Genomic DNA, 18619 nt, shown 5'->3' with positions numbered 1-18619 from the left:
GAATTGTTCAACTATTACCATAAAATAATTTTAGAGCATTTTCCTCACCCCAAAAAGAAACCCTATACGTATTACCAGTTACCATCGCTCATCTCCGGCTCTCCCACCCCAGGCAACCACTAATCGGTCTCTACAGATCTGCTGGTTTGGGACGCTGAACGTAAATGAGATCACACCATACAGTCTTTCGTAACTGGTTTCTTTTACTCAGCATAGTGTGTTTAAGGCTTATCCATGCTGTGGCATATATCCATGTTCTATTCCTTTTTATTGCCACATAATATTCCATTTTATGGACAGCCCACATTTTGTTCATTCATTCGCTGATGGACACCTGGACGTTGTTTTGGTTATCGCGAACAATGCTGCTGTGAACACTCAAGTATGTAAGTTTTTCTACGGACATGTGTTTTCATTGCTGTTGGCTGGATATCCAGGAGGAATGCTGGGTCATGTGGTAACTCAGGTTGAGCGTTTTAAGGAAATGCCAGACTGGTTTCCAAATTGGCTGCACCACTTTACAGCCCCAGTAACAATGTGTAAGGATTCTGATTTCTCCAAATCCGTAGCAATTTGTTACTGGCTGTGTTTGAGATTACAGCTATCCTATATACTACTGGCTGTGAAGCCTCTTCTCATTGTGCTTTTGGTTTCCGTTTCCCTGGTGACTGATGTGAAGCTTCTTTTCATGTATTTATTGACCATTCACATTTGAACAGTGATAGTCAAATCCTTTGCCCATTTTTTAATTGGGTTGCCTTTTTAGGACTGCGCTGGAAGAGAACTTTCTATGTTCTGTCTGCTAGTCCCCGATGATTCCCACATCCTAGTGAGGAGATGCTGAAACATGTGCTCTGTGATGACAGGTACTTTGTCTGACTCACTGTTGTATCCATGAGCAATGCCTGGCAGGCGTCAGGAGGAGTTTAATAAACGTGTGGAAAAGAGGGGAGGGAGGCAGGAAGGAAGGAACATTCCTAAAGAGGAAAGGTACATTAAAAGAAAAGGGAGGGGCGCCAGGGTGGCTCAGTCAGTTGAGCGTCCAATTCTTTTTCTTTTTTTAAAGATTTTATTTGACAGAGAGTGACACAATGAGAGAGGGAACAGAAGCAGGGGGAGTGGGAGAGGGAAAATCAGGCTTCCCGCCGAGCAGGGAGCCCCATACGGGGCCTAATCCCAGGACCTTGGGATCATGACCTGAGCTGAAGGCAGACGCTTAATGACTGAGCCACCCAGGTGCCCCCTAAGCATCCAATTCTTGATTTTGGTGCGGGTTATGATCTCAGAGTCATGGGATAGAGCCCAATGCTCAACAGGGAGTCCACTTGACATTCTCTCTCCCTCTCCCTCTCCCCCTCCACCAGCTGCCTCACTGGCGTGCTTTCTCTGTCTCAAACAAATAAATAAAATCTTTTAAAAAAACAGTCGGGGGAGAAGAGAGGGATTCTAACTTATTAAGTGCCTACCGCAGGCCAAACACCAGGTAAAGGGCTTTCCATCCTTAAGTACCAAAACAACTCCCTATGGAAGGTATTACGGTCTCCACTGTACAGAAGACTAAGGCTCCAAGCAAATAAGTGATGTGTAAGGTCATACCCAGCCAGTGCTGAACAACAATTCAGGCAGTCACTCTTCTATTGTCTTCTTCTTTCTAACATTGATTCCCTTCCTTTGGGTCTAACTCCTGGCAAGAGGTAGGTCAAAATAGTTCCTGTTGCTCAGAGATCATGATCATTTCCACAACTGGATCTTCCCATGAACAAGGGAAAAGTGAGAAAAGATAGAGCAAACAATATGCAAGGAGAGATGCTTCAAACGATTCCAGTATATTTTTCCATAAATATTGTAGATAGTGAGGATAGCTTGGAGAAAACGTAAAGAAACCCAGATGTCAAAACAACAAAGTGTGTGACTCTCAATCCTTCAGAAAGTACAAGAAAAAGGGTTTTTAAGGGAGCAATTAAGACTCTGCCATAGAAGACCACTGTGGAAAAAGAGTAGTATACACAGAACTAAAACTCTCACAGTTCTAACCCAAATCATCACTGAATTTCTCCGTGACCTTCATCTCACTCAAATGACTTTTTGTCAGAACAAAGGGTATTTGCACCTGACAAGAAGCGGCTGCTGCCTTTTTTCTTCCTGGGAGCACAGGAGTAGTGAACGTGGAATGTCAGAAGTAATCATCATTGGATGCCAGGCATGCAGGAACTTTGGAGATCATCTAGTCTAGAGATTTTAAAACTCTTTTTAGCCAAAGAAAACATGCTCAAACAAAATGTTTCGGAGAAGCCCAACAGGCAGAACAACAGAAGTAGGGCTGCTCCTGGGGGTCCGGGGTGGGGGAGGGGGGGGGTGTGCGGCTCTGAGAAGGCTCTCTGCGGCACAGATGGGACACCACCCCCTCACTTACAGATCAACAGCAGGGGGCCCAAAGAAGTTCAGTCACAGGGCCAAGGGCACAGACCTGAACCGGATCTGCACTCCTCTATCTGGTCTCTCCACCACACCAGGGTGCTACCCTTCCTTCCCTCAACTAAGGAGCTGGTTTTCCCGAAGTCTCCCCGCAACAGGTACATGAGGCTCTCGTGGCAATTTTCACATTACAATCACATTATCTGCATGGCAGTCTTCCTACTTTATGCTAAGGCAAAAGGTAAAACAGCTCAAATCCTTACAGGGACCAGATTAGTAATGATCACTGTGACACTGTAGGGAGTGAGAATGGAAAAAAGAAAAAGACAAAAACATTTTGCCAGCTGAACAAATCCAGCAAACCGGTTTCCAGTGCTTGCATCCAAGTTTCCAGCTCGCCTACCCTCCTCCCATTCCTTTCTTTCTAAACTAAATGCAACAGGAGGGCAGAGGTCATGACTACTCACTCCTGTATTCCCAAACCCCTAGCACAGCACCTTGGCACAAAGTAACTGGAATCAATAAATATTTGTTGAGTCAATAAAATGACTGGGGACCTGAGCCAGATCTTCATATCTCTGTATCCCCAGCACCTAATTGACTGCACTGAAGGAATCTGAAATCATCAAAAGCATGCCATTACCTAGGTATAAATACAACTATTTTAATTCTTCCAGTCTTCACTGTAAATGGAGATTTACTCATTAAAGGATGAAGTACTGAATACCGCCTATGTGCCCAGGCACATCCCAGGCTTTGGGGGTACAGTGGGAATAAGGCAGGCCAGTCTCTGCTCATGCGGGATTTATACTTAATGATAAACTTAACTGTTCACGTAATACATGTAGATATTAGATTAAATTTTGGTTACATGGTATCCTGGAAGAAGTTACTTGACATTAAAAGATAATTTATTAATCAGATTGCAAAGGGTTTTTTCTATATTTACCTACATCCTCCCGCGATTTGTAAGTTCCTGTGATAGACATCAAATACGTATTTAGATCATTGTGTCAATACCAAGCAGGACATAACATATTACAGAAGGACGAGCAGGATACAACATGCCTAGGGTTTAGATAGAGAAGCTGACTGGCTGACAAACCTTTTGTCCCTGCAGGTTAGTAAATAAGCATAGATTGAACCTGTCTGGAAATCAGCACTCTGCTACACACACACACACACACACACACACACACACACACAGTCCTAGGATAAGAAGGGTAGAAGCATTAGGCAGAAAACCACTTTACAACCACCGCCTAACAAAAATCAGGCAGGTATCTGGAAGAACTACGCATGTGTAATTTTACAGAAAATTATATAATGAACATCCCTAAGTTGACACCTTTTTATGATAAGTTCATGATAAGTTTATGATAAACAGCATGCTATTTTCCCGTTGCTAGTGAAAATGCTTTAATTCAATTCCACTGGATGGAGGGATGAAGAAATCACCATGAATCATTTTAAATTAAAAAAATTTTTTTTGAATCACAATCGGATAAAACATCCCAGTTCACCCCTTGCCCATTCTATTATAACAAAACAGCACTGATTACTGGTTTCCGTGAACTCCGGTGAGCACCATGCCTCCAGGAATAACTCAGAAGACACTTCCAATGTTGACGGTAATGAGTTAGCATATATACTAGAGAAGGGGACTGTTCCTTTAATAAGAGCGAGCCAAGCTCTTCATTTTGATCAAAATCCTTCTTTTCCGACAAGGAAACTGAGCACACTAACATCTATACACAAAGCACCAGCAAACGTGGCTAAAAACTGCTTTTAAGATGGTGATTACAGAGTACCCAGCCAAAGTCAGCCCTTCTCCGGAGTTAACCTACAATTTGAAGAGACCCGGGGATCCCAAAAGTAATGTTTAAACAGTCCAAATCCCAACATTCTAATATCACAGTGTGATTTATAATGCAAGTGTCTAAGCTAGAAGGACCTGTGTTCAAATACTGGCTTTACTGTTTACTGGTAGTGCAACTCTTAACAAAATACTTAATCTCGGACTCTCTTTTTTTCACTCAGGTTGGTTTTTTTTCCTTACTGAAAGCTAGGCACTGTTCTTGGAGCTAGGGACACACAGCAAATAAGACAAACGCATCCTGACCCTGGGGCACTGACACACTTGCAGTCACTTACATGCAAAGTGACAAATGTCAAGACAAAGAAAACACCCAGGGTCTAATGGGAGCACATGATCTGGACTAGGTATGGGTCAGAAGACGCTGCCTGGGAGAACAGCTCGGCAAGACCAGGAGGAGGAGTGAGGCTAACCTGCTCCTAGGGAGAATCTAGGTAGAAGAAGTGGCAGTACAAAGGCTTGAAAGCGGTAATGCAGGGCTCTGGAAACCAGCAGGAAGCTGTTACATCTGGACCACTGGGAGGGAGAGCAACTGGGGGCCCAGTGAAGCTGGAGAGGCTGGGGGCCTTACAAACATGTCAGAGTTTGGGCTTACCCTAAAAGCAAGGGACAGACACTCAAGAGCTCTGCACCAGAGGGACAAAGTCAGATCCAGGATTCTGAAGGGCAGCGGCGAACAGCAGTCTGCAAGAGCGCACGTTCGAAGCTGGACTGCCCGAGCTCAGATCCTGGTTCTGCGGCCGCCAGCCACCTGCCCGCAGACGGGTTACTTATGGGCTCTGTGACTCCACTTCCTCCTCCTTAAAACCCAGAGGATAGTACCAGCTTCATAGGGTTACAACTCAGTGAGTTAATATTTGTAAAGCGTTCATACCAGCAAATGGCACATAGTATTTTTTAAACAGTTTTTTTTTTAAGATTTTATTTACTTATTTGACAGACAAGGAAGCAGAGAGGCAGGTAGAGACAGAGGAGGAAGCAGGCTCCCCGCTGAGTGGAGAGCCCGATGCGGAGCTCAATCCCAGGACCCTGGGATCATGACCTGAGCTGAAGGCAGAGGCTTTAACCCACTGAGCCACCCAGGTGCCCCGGCACATGGTATTTTTAAATAAATCCACTTTAACATTCTGCCGACAGTGTGGAGAGTGATTCAGGGAGTGAAGGTGGGACTGGAGACAGGGAGACTGTTTAGGAGGCTGTCGTCACTCCAGGGGGTGAGGACGGCCAAAACTGGGAAGTGGCAGTGAGAACAGGGGTAAGCTAGTGAACCGAAGAGCTACCTGGCTCAAGAGAACGTTAGCGAACTGAATTCAACAGTACGTTGAAAGGATCCTACACCATGATCAGGTGAGATTTATTCCAGGTTTGGTTCACAATCCACAAATCAATCAGCATGATACACATGAACAAAATAAAGGATAAAAACCACACCACCTCAATGGATGCAGAAAAAGCATTGAACAAAGCTCAATATCCTTTCATGATCAAAACTCCAGCCAGGGCTCCTGGGTGGCTCAGTGGGTTAAGCCTCTGCCTTCAGCTCAGGTCATAATCTCAAGGTCCTGGGATCAAGTCCCGCATTGGGCACTCTGCTCAGCAGGGAGCCTGCTTCCCCCTCTCTCTGCCTGCTTCTCTGCCTACTTGTGATATCTCTCCTCTCTCTCTCTCTTTAAAAAAAAAAAGAGAGAAAAGAAAAAAAAAAAACAACTCCCATAAAGATATAAAGAATATATCTCCACATAATAGGGGCCATATAGGACAAATGCACAGCCAGCATTATATTCAATGGTGAAAAACTGAAAGCACTTTCTCTAAGATCAGGAGTAAGCCAAGGATGCCCACTCTTGCCACTTTCATTTAACACAGTACTAGAACTCCCAGTCACAGCAAATTAGTAAGGAAGAAGTAAAACCGTCACTGTTTGGAGAGGACATGATACTATATACAGAAAACCCTAATGACTCCACAAAAAAACTTTTAGAATAAATGAATTCAGTAAAGTTGCAGGATACAAAATTGATATACAGAAACCTGATGTGTGTCTATAAACTAATTACAAACTATCAGAAAGAGAAAATAAGAAAACAATCCCATCTACAACTGCATCAGAATGAATAAGATGCCTAGGAATAAATTTAACCGAGGAAGTGAAAGACCAGCGCTCCAAAACCTGTAATACACTGATGAAAGAAACCGAAGATGACACAATGGTATAAAAGATACACTAGGTTCATGTCTAGAATTAAAATGTCCATACTACTCAAAGCAATCTGCAAGATCCAATGCAATCCCTATCAAAATACCAATGGCATTTTTCACAAAACTAGAACAAAATAATCCTAAAATTTGTAGGAAACCGCAAAAGCCCTTGAATAGCCTAAAGCAATCTTGAGAAAGAAAAAGAAAGATGGAAGTATCACACCCCAGATTTCAAATTATACTTCAAAGCTGTAATAATAAAAATAGTATGGTACTGGCACAAAAACAGACACCAAGATCAATGAGACAGAATAGAGAGCGTAAAATAGATCCACATTTATATGGTCATTTAATCTGCAACAAAAAAGTCAAGAAAATTCAATGAGGAAAAGACAGTCTCTTCAATAAATGGCGTTGGGAAAATGGATAGCTACGTGCAAAAGCACAAAACTGGGCCACTATCTTATACCATACACAAAAATAAATTCAAAATGAGTTAAACACTTAAATGTAAGAACTAAAACCATAAAGTTCCTAAAAGAACACATCGGTACTAAACCCTTGGTCATCAGTCTTAGCAACATTTTTTTGGACCTGTCTTGTCAGGCACGGGCGACAAAAGCAAAAATAAACAATTGGCACTCTATCAAACTAAAAACCTTCTGCACTGCAAAGGAAACCATCAAAAAACCAGAAAGACGGCGCGGACCCGGCGCCATTTTGGTGGCCGGGCGCGGAGGTGATTCCACACTGAGGAGAGCGCGGCGGCCGGGGTGGCAGTGGCAGCATTCGTGTGCTCTAGTGTGAATCGCCGAGGGAGAAGGCGGTGGTGGAAGAGGTGGCGGCGGTGGCGGTGGTCGTAGCGGTGGCGGAGGAGGCGGACGAGCAAAAATCAAATTAAAGTAGATCTTGTAGACGAGAATTTTACAGAATTAAGAGGAGAAATAGCAGGACCTCCAGACACACCATATGAAGGAGGAAGATATCAGCTAGAGATAAAAATACCAGAAACATATCCATTTAATCCCCCTAAGGTCCGGTTTATCACTAAAATATGGCATCCTAATATTAGTTCCGTCACGGGGGCTATTTGTTTGGATATCCTGAAAGATCAATGGGCAGCCGCAATGACTCTCCGCACGGTATTATTGTCATTGCAAGCCCTTTTGGCAGCTGCAGAACCAGATGATCCACAAGATGCAGTAGTAGCAAATCAGTACAAACAAAATCCCGAAATGTTCAAACAGACAGCTCGACTTTGGGCACATGTGTATGCTGGAGCACCAGTTTCTAGTCCAGAATACACCAAAAAAATAGAAAACCTATGTGCTATGGGCTTTGATAGGAATGCGGTAATAGTGGCCTTGTCTTCAAAATCATGGGATGTAGAGACTGCAACAGAATTGCTTCTGAGTAACTGAGGCATAGAGAAAGCTGCTGATATAGTCAAGCTTGCCCCTTCTTGAGGAGCATCAACATCTGTTATTTTTAGGATTCTGCATAGATTTCTTTTAAACTGGCATTCTTGCCTAATGATGTTATCTAGGCAACATTGGAGACTGAAAAAAATCCCTGCTCTGTAATATAAAGCTAATTAAACGTCTGTGTAAATTTAAAAAAAAAAAAAAAACCAGAAAGACAACCAATGGAATGGGAGAAGATATTTGCAAATGACATATTTAATAAGGTGTTAATAACCAAAATATATAAAGAACTCATTCAACTCAATACTCATAAAACAATCCAATCAAAAAATGCACAGAGGACGTGAATAGATATTTTTCCAACAAAGACATCTGGATGGCCAACAGACACGTGAAGATGCTCAACACCACTCACCATCCGGGAAATGCAAATCAAAACCACAATGAGCCATCACCTCGCGCCTGTTGGAACGGCTAAAATCAAAAAGACAAGAAATAAGTGTTGGCAAGGATGTGGAGGAAAAAAACAACCCTCACGCACTGTTGGCAGGAATGCAAACTGGTACAGCCACTGTGGAAAACAGTATGGAGGTTCCTCAAAAAATGAAAACTATAAATACCATAGGATTCAACAATCCCACTTCTGGGTATTTATCCTAAGAAAAGAAAACCTAATGCAATAAGACTTATGCACCTCTATATTCATTGCATCATTATTTACAGTAGCCAAGAGATGAAAGCACTTAAACATCCATCAACGGATGAGTAGATAAAGATGTAGTGTGTAGGGCATATGGGTGGCTCAGTCGGTTAAGAACTGCCTTCAGCTTAGGTCATGACCCCAGGGTCCTGAGATTGAGCCCCACATCAAGCTCCCTGCTAGGCAGGGAGCCTGCTTCTCCCTCTCCTCCCTGCTCATACTCTCTCTGTGTCAAATAAATAAATAAAATCTTAAAAAAGAGATGTAGTGTGTGTATATGCACGCGCGCGCGCACACACACACACACACACACTTTCTCTCTTTAGGGAATATCACTAAGTCATTAAAAAAAAAGTGAGATCTTGCCATTTGCAACAACATAGATGAACCTAGAAGGTATTACATTAAATAAGTCAGAGAAAGACAAATACCACAATTTCACTTCTATCACTTATATGTAGAATCTAAAAAACAAACGAACAAACAAAAGAGAATCAGACCTATAAATACAGAGCACAGACTGATGGCTGCCAGAGGGGAACAGGGTGGGTGAATGGGCAAAATACATGGAAGGAATTAAGAGGTACAAACTTCAGAGATGGGAAAAGAGTTTTCTGGAAGGATGGGATGAACAACTAAATGGGGGGGGGGAGGAGGAGAAGTCAAAGTATGGGTCTCAGTGCTGGTTTGGGGGGAATAGTGGTGCCATTTTCTGATATGTGGAAACAGGAAGAAGAGTAGGTTTTAGAGAAAAAAAAGTGAGTTTAGTTTCCTTCCCCAATATGGATAATATACCTGCTTCATATATTGTTATGAGGATTAAATGAACGGACACGACATCTTCCCTCCTAACTCTGTCCAAATATTCAACACCCAAGCAACAATGTTGTATAAAATCCTAATAAATAGTCTGATGGCACAGAAGGAAAACTTGAGAATTGGAGGGGTCAGACGCTGGAGGCTCTCTGCTGCTCCTAACACAATGGAGGTACTACATGCCTATTTGTTGAAAGAGTGAATGTTGCTAAATTTCCCCCCTCAAACCTCTTACTGAACGATGCCTACTTAAATCCTGTCCTAATGCTTAACTGTTACCGCCAGAGTGAGGAGCAGAGCTGCTGTCACTCACTTGGGTACTGCCTGTCTGTCCTGTCTAGCAGTTAAGTTTTTTTTCTTTTTTTAAATTAAAAGTCTGCACTACTATTAAAGATCTTACATTTTTAAAAAGATTTTATTTATTTATTTGAGAGAGTGAGTGAGAGGGAGAGAGAGAGAGAGAGAGAGAGAGAGAACACACGCAGGAGTAGAGCAAGAGGGAGAGGGAGAAGATGATTTCCCCGCTGAGCAGGGAGCCCAATGCAGGGCTTGATCCCAGGACCTTGGGATCATGACCCAAGCTGAAGGCAGACCCCTAACCAACGGAGCCACCCAGGTGCCCCAACAATCTTACATTTTTATAACATTTTACAGTGTAAGGCAAGAAGTACCAAAAATGGGCAAGGACATGAATAGACAATTTTCCAAAGAAGACATCCAAGTGGCCACCAGACACATGGGAAGATGCTCAACATCACTCATGATCAGGGAAAGGCAAATCAAAACCCAAGAAAACCACCTCACACCTATCAGAATGGCTAAAATAAAAAGGCGGCAAGAAATAACAAGTGCTGGCAAGGATGTGGAAAAAGGAACATTTGTGTACTGTTAGTGGGAAGCAAACTGGTACAACCAATATGGAAAACAGTATGGCGATTCCTCAAAAAATTAAAAACGCAAATACCATACAATCCAAAAATTCTACTCCTAGGTATTTACCCAAAGAAATCGAAAAGACATATGCACCCCTATGTTTCCTACAGCATTATTTACAATAGCCAAGAAATGGAAGCAGCCCAAGTGTTCTTCAACAGACAAATCAGTAAAAAAAGATGTGATTTGTATATAAAAATATAAATAATAAGGAATTTCTACTTAGCCATAAAAAAGGATGAGATCTTGCCATTTGCGATAACATAAATGGACCTAAAAGGGTATTATGCTAAATGAAATCTTAGAAACAAAAATACCACATGATTTCACTTATATATAGAATCTACAAAACACTGCATAAACAAAAAGCAAAATTGTTTATAAATACAAAGAACTGAGAGGTTGCTGGGGGATGGGCAAAATGGGTGAAGGGGAGCAGTAGATACAGGCTTCCTGTGATGTAATGGATAAATCACAGGAATAAATGGCAGAGGGTAGGGAACTGAGTCAATGAAACTGTAACAGAGGTGCGTGGTGATGTGATGGCTTGCAGCGAGTAGAGCATAAGGCATAAAATGGGTGAATCACTATGTTGTACACCTGCAACTAATGTAACATCATGTGTTAAAAAAACAGTACAGTGCTTCTATTTATAATAGCAGAAGAACGGAAACAGTCTAAATGTTCTTAATAGGAATCTGTCTGATTAAACCATATGGCATCACACGATGGAGTTCTATCAGTCAAAAGAAATGAGGAAGATCTCATACTGTAGAGGGCACAGACTGTAGAGTTATCTCTGGGATTTCAGCTAAAATGCAAAAGAGACAGGGCACTTTTAATTTCAGCTCAGGTTGTGATCTCTGGGTCATGAGATCAAGCCCTGTCTGGCTCTGCACTCAGCGGGGTGTCTGCTTAAGATTCTCTCTCTACGGAGCTCCTGGGTGGCTCAGTGGGTTAAGCATCTGACTTCAGCTCAGGTCAAGACCTCAGGGTCTTAGGACTGAGCCCAACATCCAGCTCATCACGCAGTGGAAAGTCTGGTTGTCCTCTGCCCCTCCCCTGCTCATTCTCTCTCTCTAATAAAATCTTAAAAAAAAAAAAAAAAGGATTCTCCCTCTCCCTCTGCCCCCCCAATCTTGTGCTGTCTCTCTAAAATAAATAGATTTTTTAAACAAATTAAAAATTAAAAAATGCATATAACAGTGGGGTGCCTGTGTGGCTCAGCTGGTTAAGTGTCTGACTCTTGATTTCAGGTCAGGTCATGGTCTCAGGGTCCTGAGATCAAGCCCCGCATCAGGCCCTGTGCTCAGCAGGGAGGCTGTTTCAGGATTCTCTCCCTCTGCCCCTCCCTCTGCTTGCTCGAGCTCTCTCTCATTCTAAAATAAAGAAGTAAATATTTATTTTTTAAAAGATTTTATTTATTTGACACAGAGAGAGACACAGCAAGAGAGGGAAGACAAGCGGGGGAGTGGAAGAGGGAGAAGGAGGCTTCCTGCTGAGCACTTAACAACTGAGCCACCCAGACGCCCAAGAAGTAAATCTTAAAAAAAAAAAAAAAAGAGAGAGAGAGAGAGTGAAAGAAATAAAATGTAGAACAGTCTGCATTTAAGGTAGAGAAAGAAATGTAGTTACTTGTATTGAGAAAAAAATGGAAGGATATCATTGATTGACTAAAATTCTAACCCATAGAAAAAAGAAAGTAGCAGGCAGGAGGAACAGAAATGAAAGCCTTTTTTTTTTCTCTGAATATACCTGGTTTACATTTTCAACCTCAGGACCATGCAAATGTTTCAGAACACTATAAAACAGGATCAATTCAAAAACAAGAAAAAAAGCAATCCCTAAAAATTAAAAACAACTATACCTAACTATATGTCAAACTGGTGACAAAATTATGACAGAGAATTATTTCAAGTGATTTTAAAACACGGCCATTTGACCACACATCTGCTGCAGGATACATCCTAAGGACAAAAAGAACCACAAAGAAATATTGAACTATTGAGTATTAATCATATTACTACGGTTATTTTGAACATATACACATTAGGAACTACGACTTTTTTTTTAAGATTTTATTTTTATTTATTTGAGAGAGAGAGAATGAGAGAGAGCAGGAGAAGGGAGAAGGTCAGAGAGAGAAGCAGGCTCCCCACGGAGCTGGGAGCCCGATGCGGAACTTGATCCCAGGACTCCAGGATCATGACCTGAGCTGAAGGCAGTTGCTTAACCCACTGAGCCACCCAGGCGCCCCAAGACTTTTTTTTAACAGATGTTATTTTTTTACCTCCACACCCAACATGGGACTCAAACTCACAACCCCAAGATCAAGAGTCGCACACTCCACCCACCAAGCCAGCCAGGTGCCCAGGAACTAAGATTTTCAGCATCACAGGAAAGAAAAATAAATAATTAAATGACAAATGTATGTATAAATCACAAATTAAATTATAAAAAGAAATAAAGTAAAAATCTCACAATCTTAAATTCGGCCTGGAAATACCAAGGTGAATTCATGATATACTTCTTCCTGGTTTTGACTAGGTTTTGACCAAAATGTCTAGAAGTAATGACAACCCAGCACAATTGGTACTCCAGACACCAACTTGTGGTTTTAACCTTCCCATATCATTTTCCACTAAAAGAAACCATGTTTTTTAGAGACAGCCAATTCCAGGCCCTAACAAAACATGTAAGTGATGAGCTCTGGGCACCTTTTAGGCCAGAAAGCAAGGAAGTAATTAAGACATTTGGGTCATGTCAAAAAGACACACACCAAACTTAATTAGGCTTCCAGTAGCCACAGATGGGACAATTCGAGCATAAGAAAAACAGTATGTGCAGTGGATTGAAATACAAGGATTAAAAATTCAAGAGTTCATAATGAAGAGGATCTGAGACCTCTAAAAGCTGCAGGGACCCCAACTCATTTTCTGAACACTGAAAAGGGAAAAGAATCAACCATTCATCCCATCTTTCCTGCCTGAATTCTATTTCAAGGTATCGCAGTAGTGTTGACAGGAAGTTTATAGAATAACTGATGCTAATATAGGAGGAAAATTTTAAATTAGAAAATAACTATTTTGTGACCCCAAAGAAATAATGCCTCTAAGCAATAATTATAAATGGCTGCAAAGATCATTAGGTAAAAGACTGATGGGCAGCTCCATAATGCCTAAGTCAGGATGGACCAAGAAATCACTGATCAAGCTTAACATTTCTGAAAGAAAACTCGACAGCCCATCCTCCTGACTGGAGTCAACAGCAAATACCCTGACCAGGTATTTTCAATTTAGAAAATTATATCTGAATCTAATTAACTCTAGATCTAATTGCCAGCTCACAGGAAATACAGGGATAGAGAAGCATGCTAAGTATCACCAGGAGGATCTGGTGGGAAATGTCTAAAGGACAAATGACCCATTTCCCTCAACAAATATATCACAAGGGAAAATGGAGGGGAAGGAGAAACCGTTTCATATTTTAAAAACACCTAAGAGATACATTCACAAATTACAGTGTTGTATCCTTTGGGGATCCTGACTTGAAGTAGCATTAAGAGGCCATTTTTTAGACAACTTGGGAGATGTGAACACTGACTGGAAATCAGATGATATTAAAGAACTACAGTTAATTTCATCAAGTGATAATATTCAAATTTTTTAAAACTACAGTGCTGCATAAAAAGTTCTCCTACAAACATTATACTGCCATTGACTGCCCGAACATGTCCGATAAATACTGGTTAAGATAAATGACAAGGGTGACACTCCCCTGTAAACTTTTCATCTCACCCTCCCCAAATAAAGGATAAACCCCTGACCTGTTACTCAAGTCACCACCCTCCCTCACCACCAGTCCCAGCCACATTTCCCAAAAGGATTCCCCTTTATGCCTCTGTGTTTTCAAACAAACTGGGCTATCAGCAATTTTCTGCATAGGTCACACAGTTTTCTTCCTGCATCTCTTTGAAGACACTGGAATGTCCTTCCACTATCTCCATCTGTCCAAATCCTACCTTGATGAAGACCCATTGCCAAAGTTATCTCCTAAATAAACCTTCTTTGAACCTCCTCTCAGAAGTCAGTATTCCTGTAGTTCACCTGTGACACCTGTAACATCTCACCTTTTCTGTTACCTTTTAAAAATAAACATTGATGTAGGGAAGAAGTTAGGGTTCAAAGATGAGGGCCAAGAAAGAATTCTTGAGACTCCTTGGTGCAAAAAGCTAGTTTTATTAAAGCATGGGGACAGGACCCTTGGGCAGAAAGAGCTGCACTGGGGTCACGATGAGTGGCCCACTATATACTTTCAAGCTGGGGAGAGAGTTAGGGATAGCCTGAGTCGCTAACGAATTTTGGAAGCAAGGTTTCCAGGGCCTTTTGACCTTAGCAAAATATAAACATTGAGTTCCTAGTTCCTAGTTCTAGAACATTGAGTTCTAGGAGTTCCTAGAGGAAGAGCCCTCTACTTGTTTTAAGGACTTGTCAATGCGCTGTAGGTAGTAAGGAAATTTAATAATTTTTCTCCTGCCTTTGTTTCCCACATCACCTATTACAGGTCTGTATATTCAGCAACCATTTGTTGAACACCTACTATACTCTAGCTTATGCTCAGATCAAAGTATGTTACAATGTATAGACACTATCCCTGACCACATGGAAGTTACAGTCTAGTAAAGAACATCCAAAACTTATACTAATTATATAAGAAATTACTCAAAATTATGAACAGCATTACCAAAAAAGAAGTGAAGGAACTATGAGAGGATATAAAAGAGGTATTAGACACAATTGGACTCTGCCACATAAGTGCATGATCTAGGATTAATTTACTTTTTTAAAAAGATTTTTATTTATTTATTTGACACACAGAAAGAAAGAGAGAGAGAGAGAGATCGATCACAAGTAGGCAGAGAGGCAGGCAGAGAAAAAGGGGGAAGCAGGCTCCCTGCTGATCCAGAGAGCCTGGATCCCAGGACTGAGACCATGACCTGAGCCGAAGGCAGAGGCTCACCCACTGAGCCACCCAGGCACCCAAGGATTAATTACTTTAAATGACAATCCCTGTCGCAATCTTTAATAATGCAGATAGCCTGGGAATGTTTAAGGCAAAATAGAATATGGAATGCCATCACTTGGCGACCCTCAATAAACAGTTCTGATTCCCTGCATCTGTGCCCCTCTGGAGAAAAACTGCGTTCGATTAGGCTTTGGATCCTAATCCCTAGCTCTAGGTCGGCAAAAAGCTATGAACCCACTAAGAAGTTCAGAAATAAGTAAAACGGGAAAGGAAGAAAGATGTAATAAGAACATCCAGCATTTGCATCAGAAATCTCCTTGAGATGTGGAATACTATTATCTCCGTTTCACAGGTGAAGTAACTGAGGCTCAAAGCAAAAATGGGGTCCAAGAGCATGACACTATCGAAGCCCCAGCCCCAGGGGCTCTCCTCCGTCTCTCTTACTCCGTCTGTTGCTGTGCAACCCAAAGCCGAAGCCAGGACAGGGCCAGGAGGCTTCCCTTCCCAGAAGTCTTCGCAGCGCCGCGGAGAACTCTGGGATAGAGGTGGATAAACAAATGCAAGCCAAGGGCCCAGGCCTAGGACTGAGAAACTCCGCTGTATGCCCGCCAAGTGATTCATCCCTTTTGAAGGCTTACCTTTCCTGGCGCTGCCGCTCTTGGGACCCTCACCAATGCCCGCAAAGGCCGGGAACAGCGCCATGATTACAGGCCACACTGCCGTTCCCCTCTACAGAAATGGCGCCGGAGAGCGGACGCCGATAGTGAGGCCTTCGCGCTCGCGCTGCACTCTGGGAAGTGTGGTTTGTTGTTTTTTTTTTAAACTCGTCCCAGACCCGGGACGGGGCGGGGCGAGGAGGGGCGGGGCGGGGCGAGGAGGGGCGAGGAGGGGCGGGGCGGGGCGAGGATGGGCGGGGCGGGGCGAGGATGGGCGGGGCGGGGCGGAGCCACTTCCCTGAAATGGATACCTGAGGACTTCTGTGAGAATCGGGAAAATGTAGAGACCCCGAAGTAGAATTGTTCAAAGCCAAAAGTAGCAGGAGCTGGATCCTAGTTCGACCCCTGAACTCACATTATCACTATTGGGTTAAAGTAATCAGACTCTGTAAACTTGTTTCCTCTTCTGCAAAATGTTCATAAGATTAAGTGAGCATTGTAAGTTAATGTACTTAGTTGTAATTGTGCCTGGCCGACGAGAAGCACTTGATAAGTTAGCTATTATATGAGTTGTGACTGCAGATCCATCTCAAACCCAAGTGAGATGACCGAATTCACTTTACCACCCGGCGCCTGGGTGCTTCAGTGGGTTAAGCCTTTGCCTTCAGCTCAGGACATGACCCCAGGACCCTGGGATGGTGCCCAACTCCGGCTCCCTGCTCAGCGGGGAGCCTGCTTCTCCCGCTCCCGCTCCTGCTCCCCCTGCTTGTGCTCTCTCTGTCCAATAAAGTCTAAAATATATGCATATATATGTGTGTGTGTATATATATATATATATATATACATACAGATATAGTATAAATAGTTACAAATCTAATCAAGGAACAGGCTGTACTTGAGAAAGCTACAGACCTCGTATGAGTCCAAAATGAGCACCCTTCATGCTTTGAAGAATACCGGGCATAGTATTTTTTAAAAGGAGGGGTATAATGGTAAGGGTGGTAAAACTGCCTGTCTGCAACTTAAGAAAACTCAGGTTCTACCAAAATCTCTGGCTCTAAGTTACCCCAGTTAGTTGGGGCAACATCTGCCTCCTTAGCCAATCACTTTGCATAACTGGAATGATGACAGTCTTCAATGCTTCATATTTTTCTACTCCAGAAAAATAATATGGAACACGTGGGAGAATCAAAACCATCCCAGAGGGGTGCCTGAGTGGCTCAATGGATTGGGCCTCCGCCTTTGGCTAGGATCCTGATCTCAGGGTCCTGCTTTCTGCTCAGCGGGGAGCCTGCTCCCCACCCCCCACCCCCCTCCGCCTGGCTCTCTGCCTACTTCTGATCTCTGTAAAATAAATAAATAAAATCTTAAAAAAAAATCACAGAATTGGTTCTGTAATCAAAAGGAAATCTGGGCATGTTAGATATTTTCTGTGCTACAAATGTGTGAGAGAATTTGGCTTAAGAGACCCTCCTTTTAAGAAAAATTTAAAGGGTACTCAAGGGGTGCCAGGTTGACTCAGTCGGAAGAACTTGCTACTCTTGATCTCAGAGTCATGAGTTTGAGCCCCACAGTGGGTGTGGAGATTACTAAAAAGAATAAATAAATAACTTTAAAAAAAAAATGGGGCACCTGGGTGGCTCAGTTGGTAAAGCACCTGCCTTCGGCTCAGGTCATGATCCCAGGGTCCTGGGATGGAGCCCCACATCGGGCTCTCTGCTCAGTGGGGAGCCTGCTTCCTCCTCTCTCTCTCTCTGCCTGCCTCTCTGCCTCCTTGTGGTCTCTGTCTGTCAAATAAATAAATAAAATCTTTTAAAAAATAAAATAAAATAAATAAAAAATAAAATAAAGCAGATAATTGAGTAACTGATATAAACCTTTGATTTTAAGTTGAAATCTCATGTAATTTAGGCTGAGTTTCAGAACATCTAAGAGAATTTAAAGTTTACTATATGTGTTAGTATAATTACTTAGCTTTATAAAAATTAATATTTGACAGGTAATTGAAGTACCTGTAAAAGAAATAATGTGTACATGTACTATTTTGGCCTTTTTTGCTGAAATGTAGAAATGTTCTATAATATAGAATTTGTAAACTAAAAATTCAAAACCTCAATTTTTATTATTTTTTAAAGATTTTATTTATTTATTTAATTGACAGAGAGATAGCAAGAGAGTGAACACAAGCAGGGGGAGCGGGAAAGGGAGAAGTAGGCTTCCCACCAAACGAGAAGCCAGATGTGGGGCTCGATCCTAGGACCCAGGGATCATGACCTGAGCCGAAGGCAGATGCTTAATGACTGAGTCACCCAGGCGCCCCCAAAAGTTTACTTTTTTTAAAAGGCAAACAATAAAAGGGAACAAACTACTAATATACAAACAGTATGAATGAATCTCAAAATCTGTAGGCTGGGTGAAAACCGGGCAGACATAAGAGTACTTAATATATGGTTCTATTTATATAAAGTTCTAGGAAATGCAAATTAATATATAGTAACAGAAGCAGATCAGTGGTTACCTAGGGCTGTGGGAGCAGAGGGAGGGATGCAGAATCTCTTCAGAGTGATAGAAATAT

General features: G+C 42.2%; 2 protein-coding genes across 3 annotated transcripts in view; one reads left to right on the top strand and one right to left on the bottom strand.

Annotated features, from left to right (window-relative positions):
* The window catches only part of NRDE2 (NRDE-2, necessary for RNA interference, domain containing), a 51870-nt gene extending 35705 nt beyond the window's left edge, over positions 1–16165 (bottom strand). For both annotated transcript variants that reach the window (XM_046008409.1, XM_046008410.1), the window contains exon 1: positions 16027–16165. In XM_046008409.1, coding sequence (XP_045864365.1) covers positions 16027–16090 — 64 coding nt within the window. In that variant the 5' untranslated portion in view covers positions 16091–16165. The remainder of the gene's footprint in view (positions 1–16026) is intronic.
* Positions 5631–8067, top strand: LOC123944778 (ubiquitin-conjugating enzyme E2 K-like). The gene is made up of 3 exons (XM_046010124.1): positions 5631–5638; positions 7271–7291; positions 7377–8067. The coding sequence occupies exons 1-3, from the start codon at positions 5631–5633 to the stop codon at positions 7909–7911; spliced, it is 564 nt and encodes a 187-aa protein (XP_045866080.1). The 3' UTR covers positions 7912–8067.
* Positions 16166–18619: the final 2454 nt, after the last annotated feature.

This window comes from Meles meles, chromosome 6, assembly GCF_922984935.1.
Source record: "Meles meles chromosome 6, mMelMel3.1 paternal haplotype, whole genome shotgun sequence".
NCBI classification, from domain to species: Eukaryota; Metazoa; Chordata; class Mammalia; order Carnivora; family Mustelidae; genus Meles; species Meles meles.
This window is presented reverse-complemented; position numbering and strand designations above follow the sequence as displayed.

Coding starts and splice junctions, on each gene's coding strand:
- LOC123944778 (XM_046010124.1), top strand. Junction 7,292..7,376: donor GGCAGCATTCGTGTGCTCTA/GTGTGAATCGCC, acceptor GAGGCGGACGAG/CAAAAATCAAATTAAAGTAG.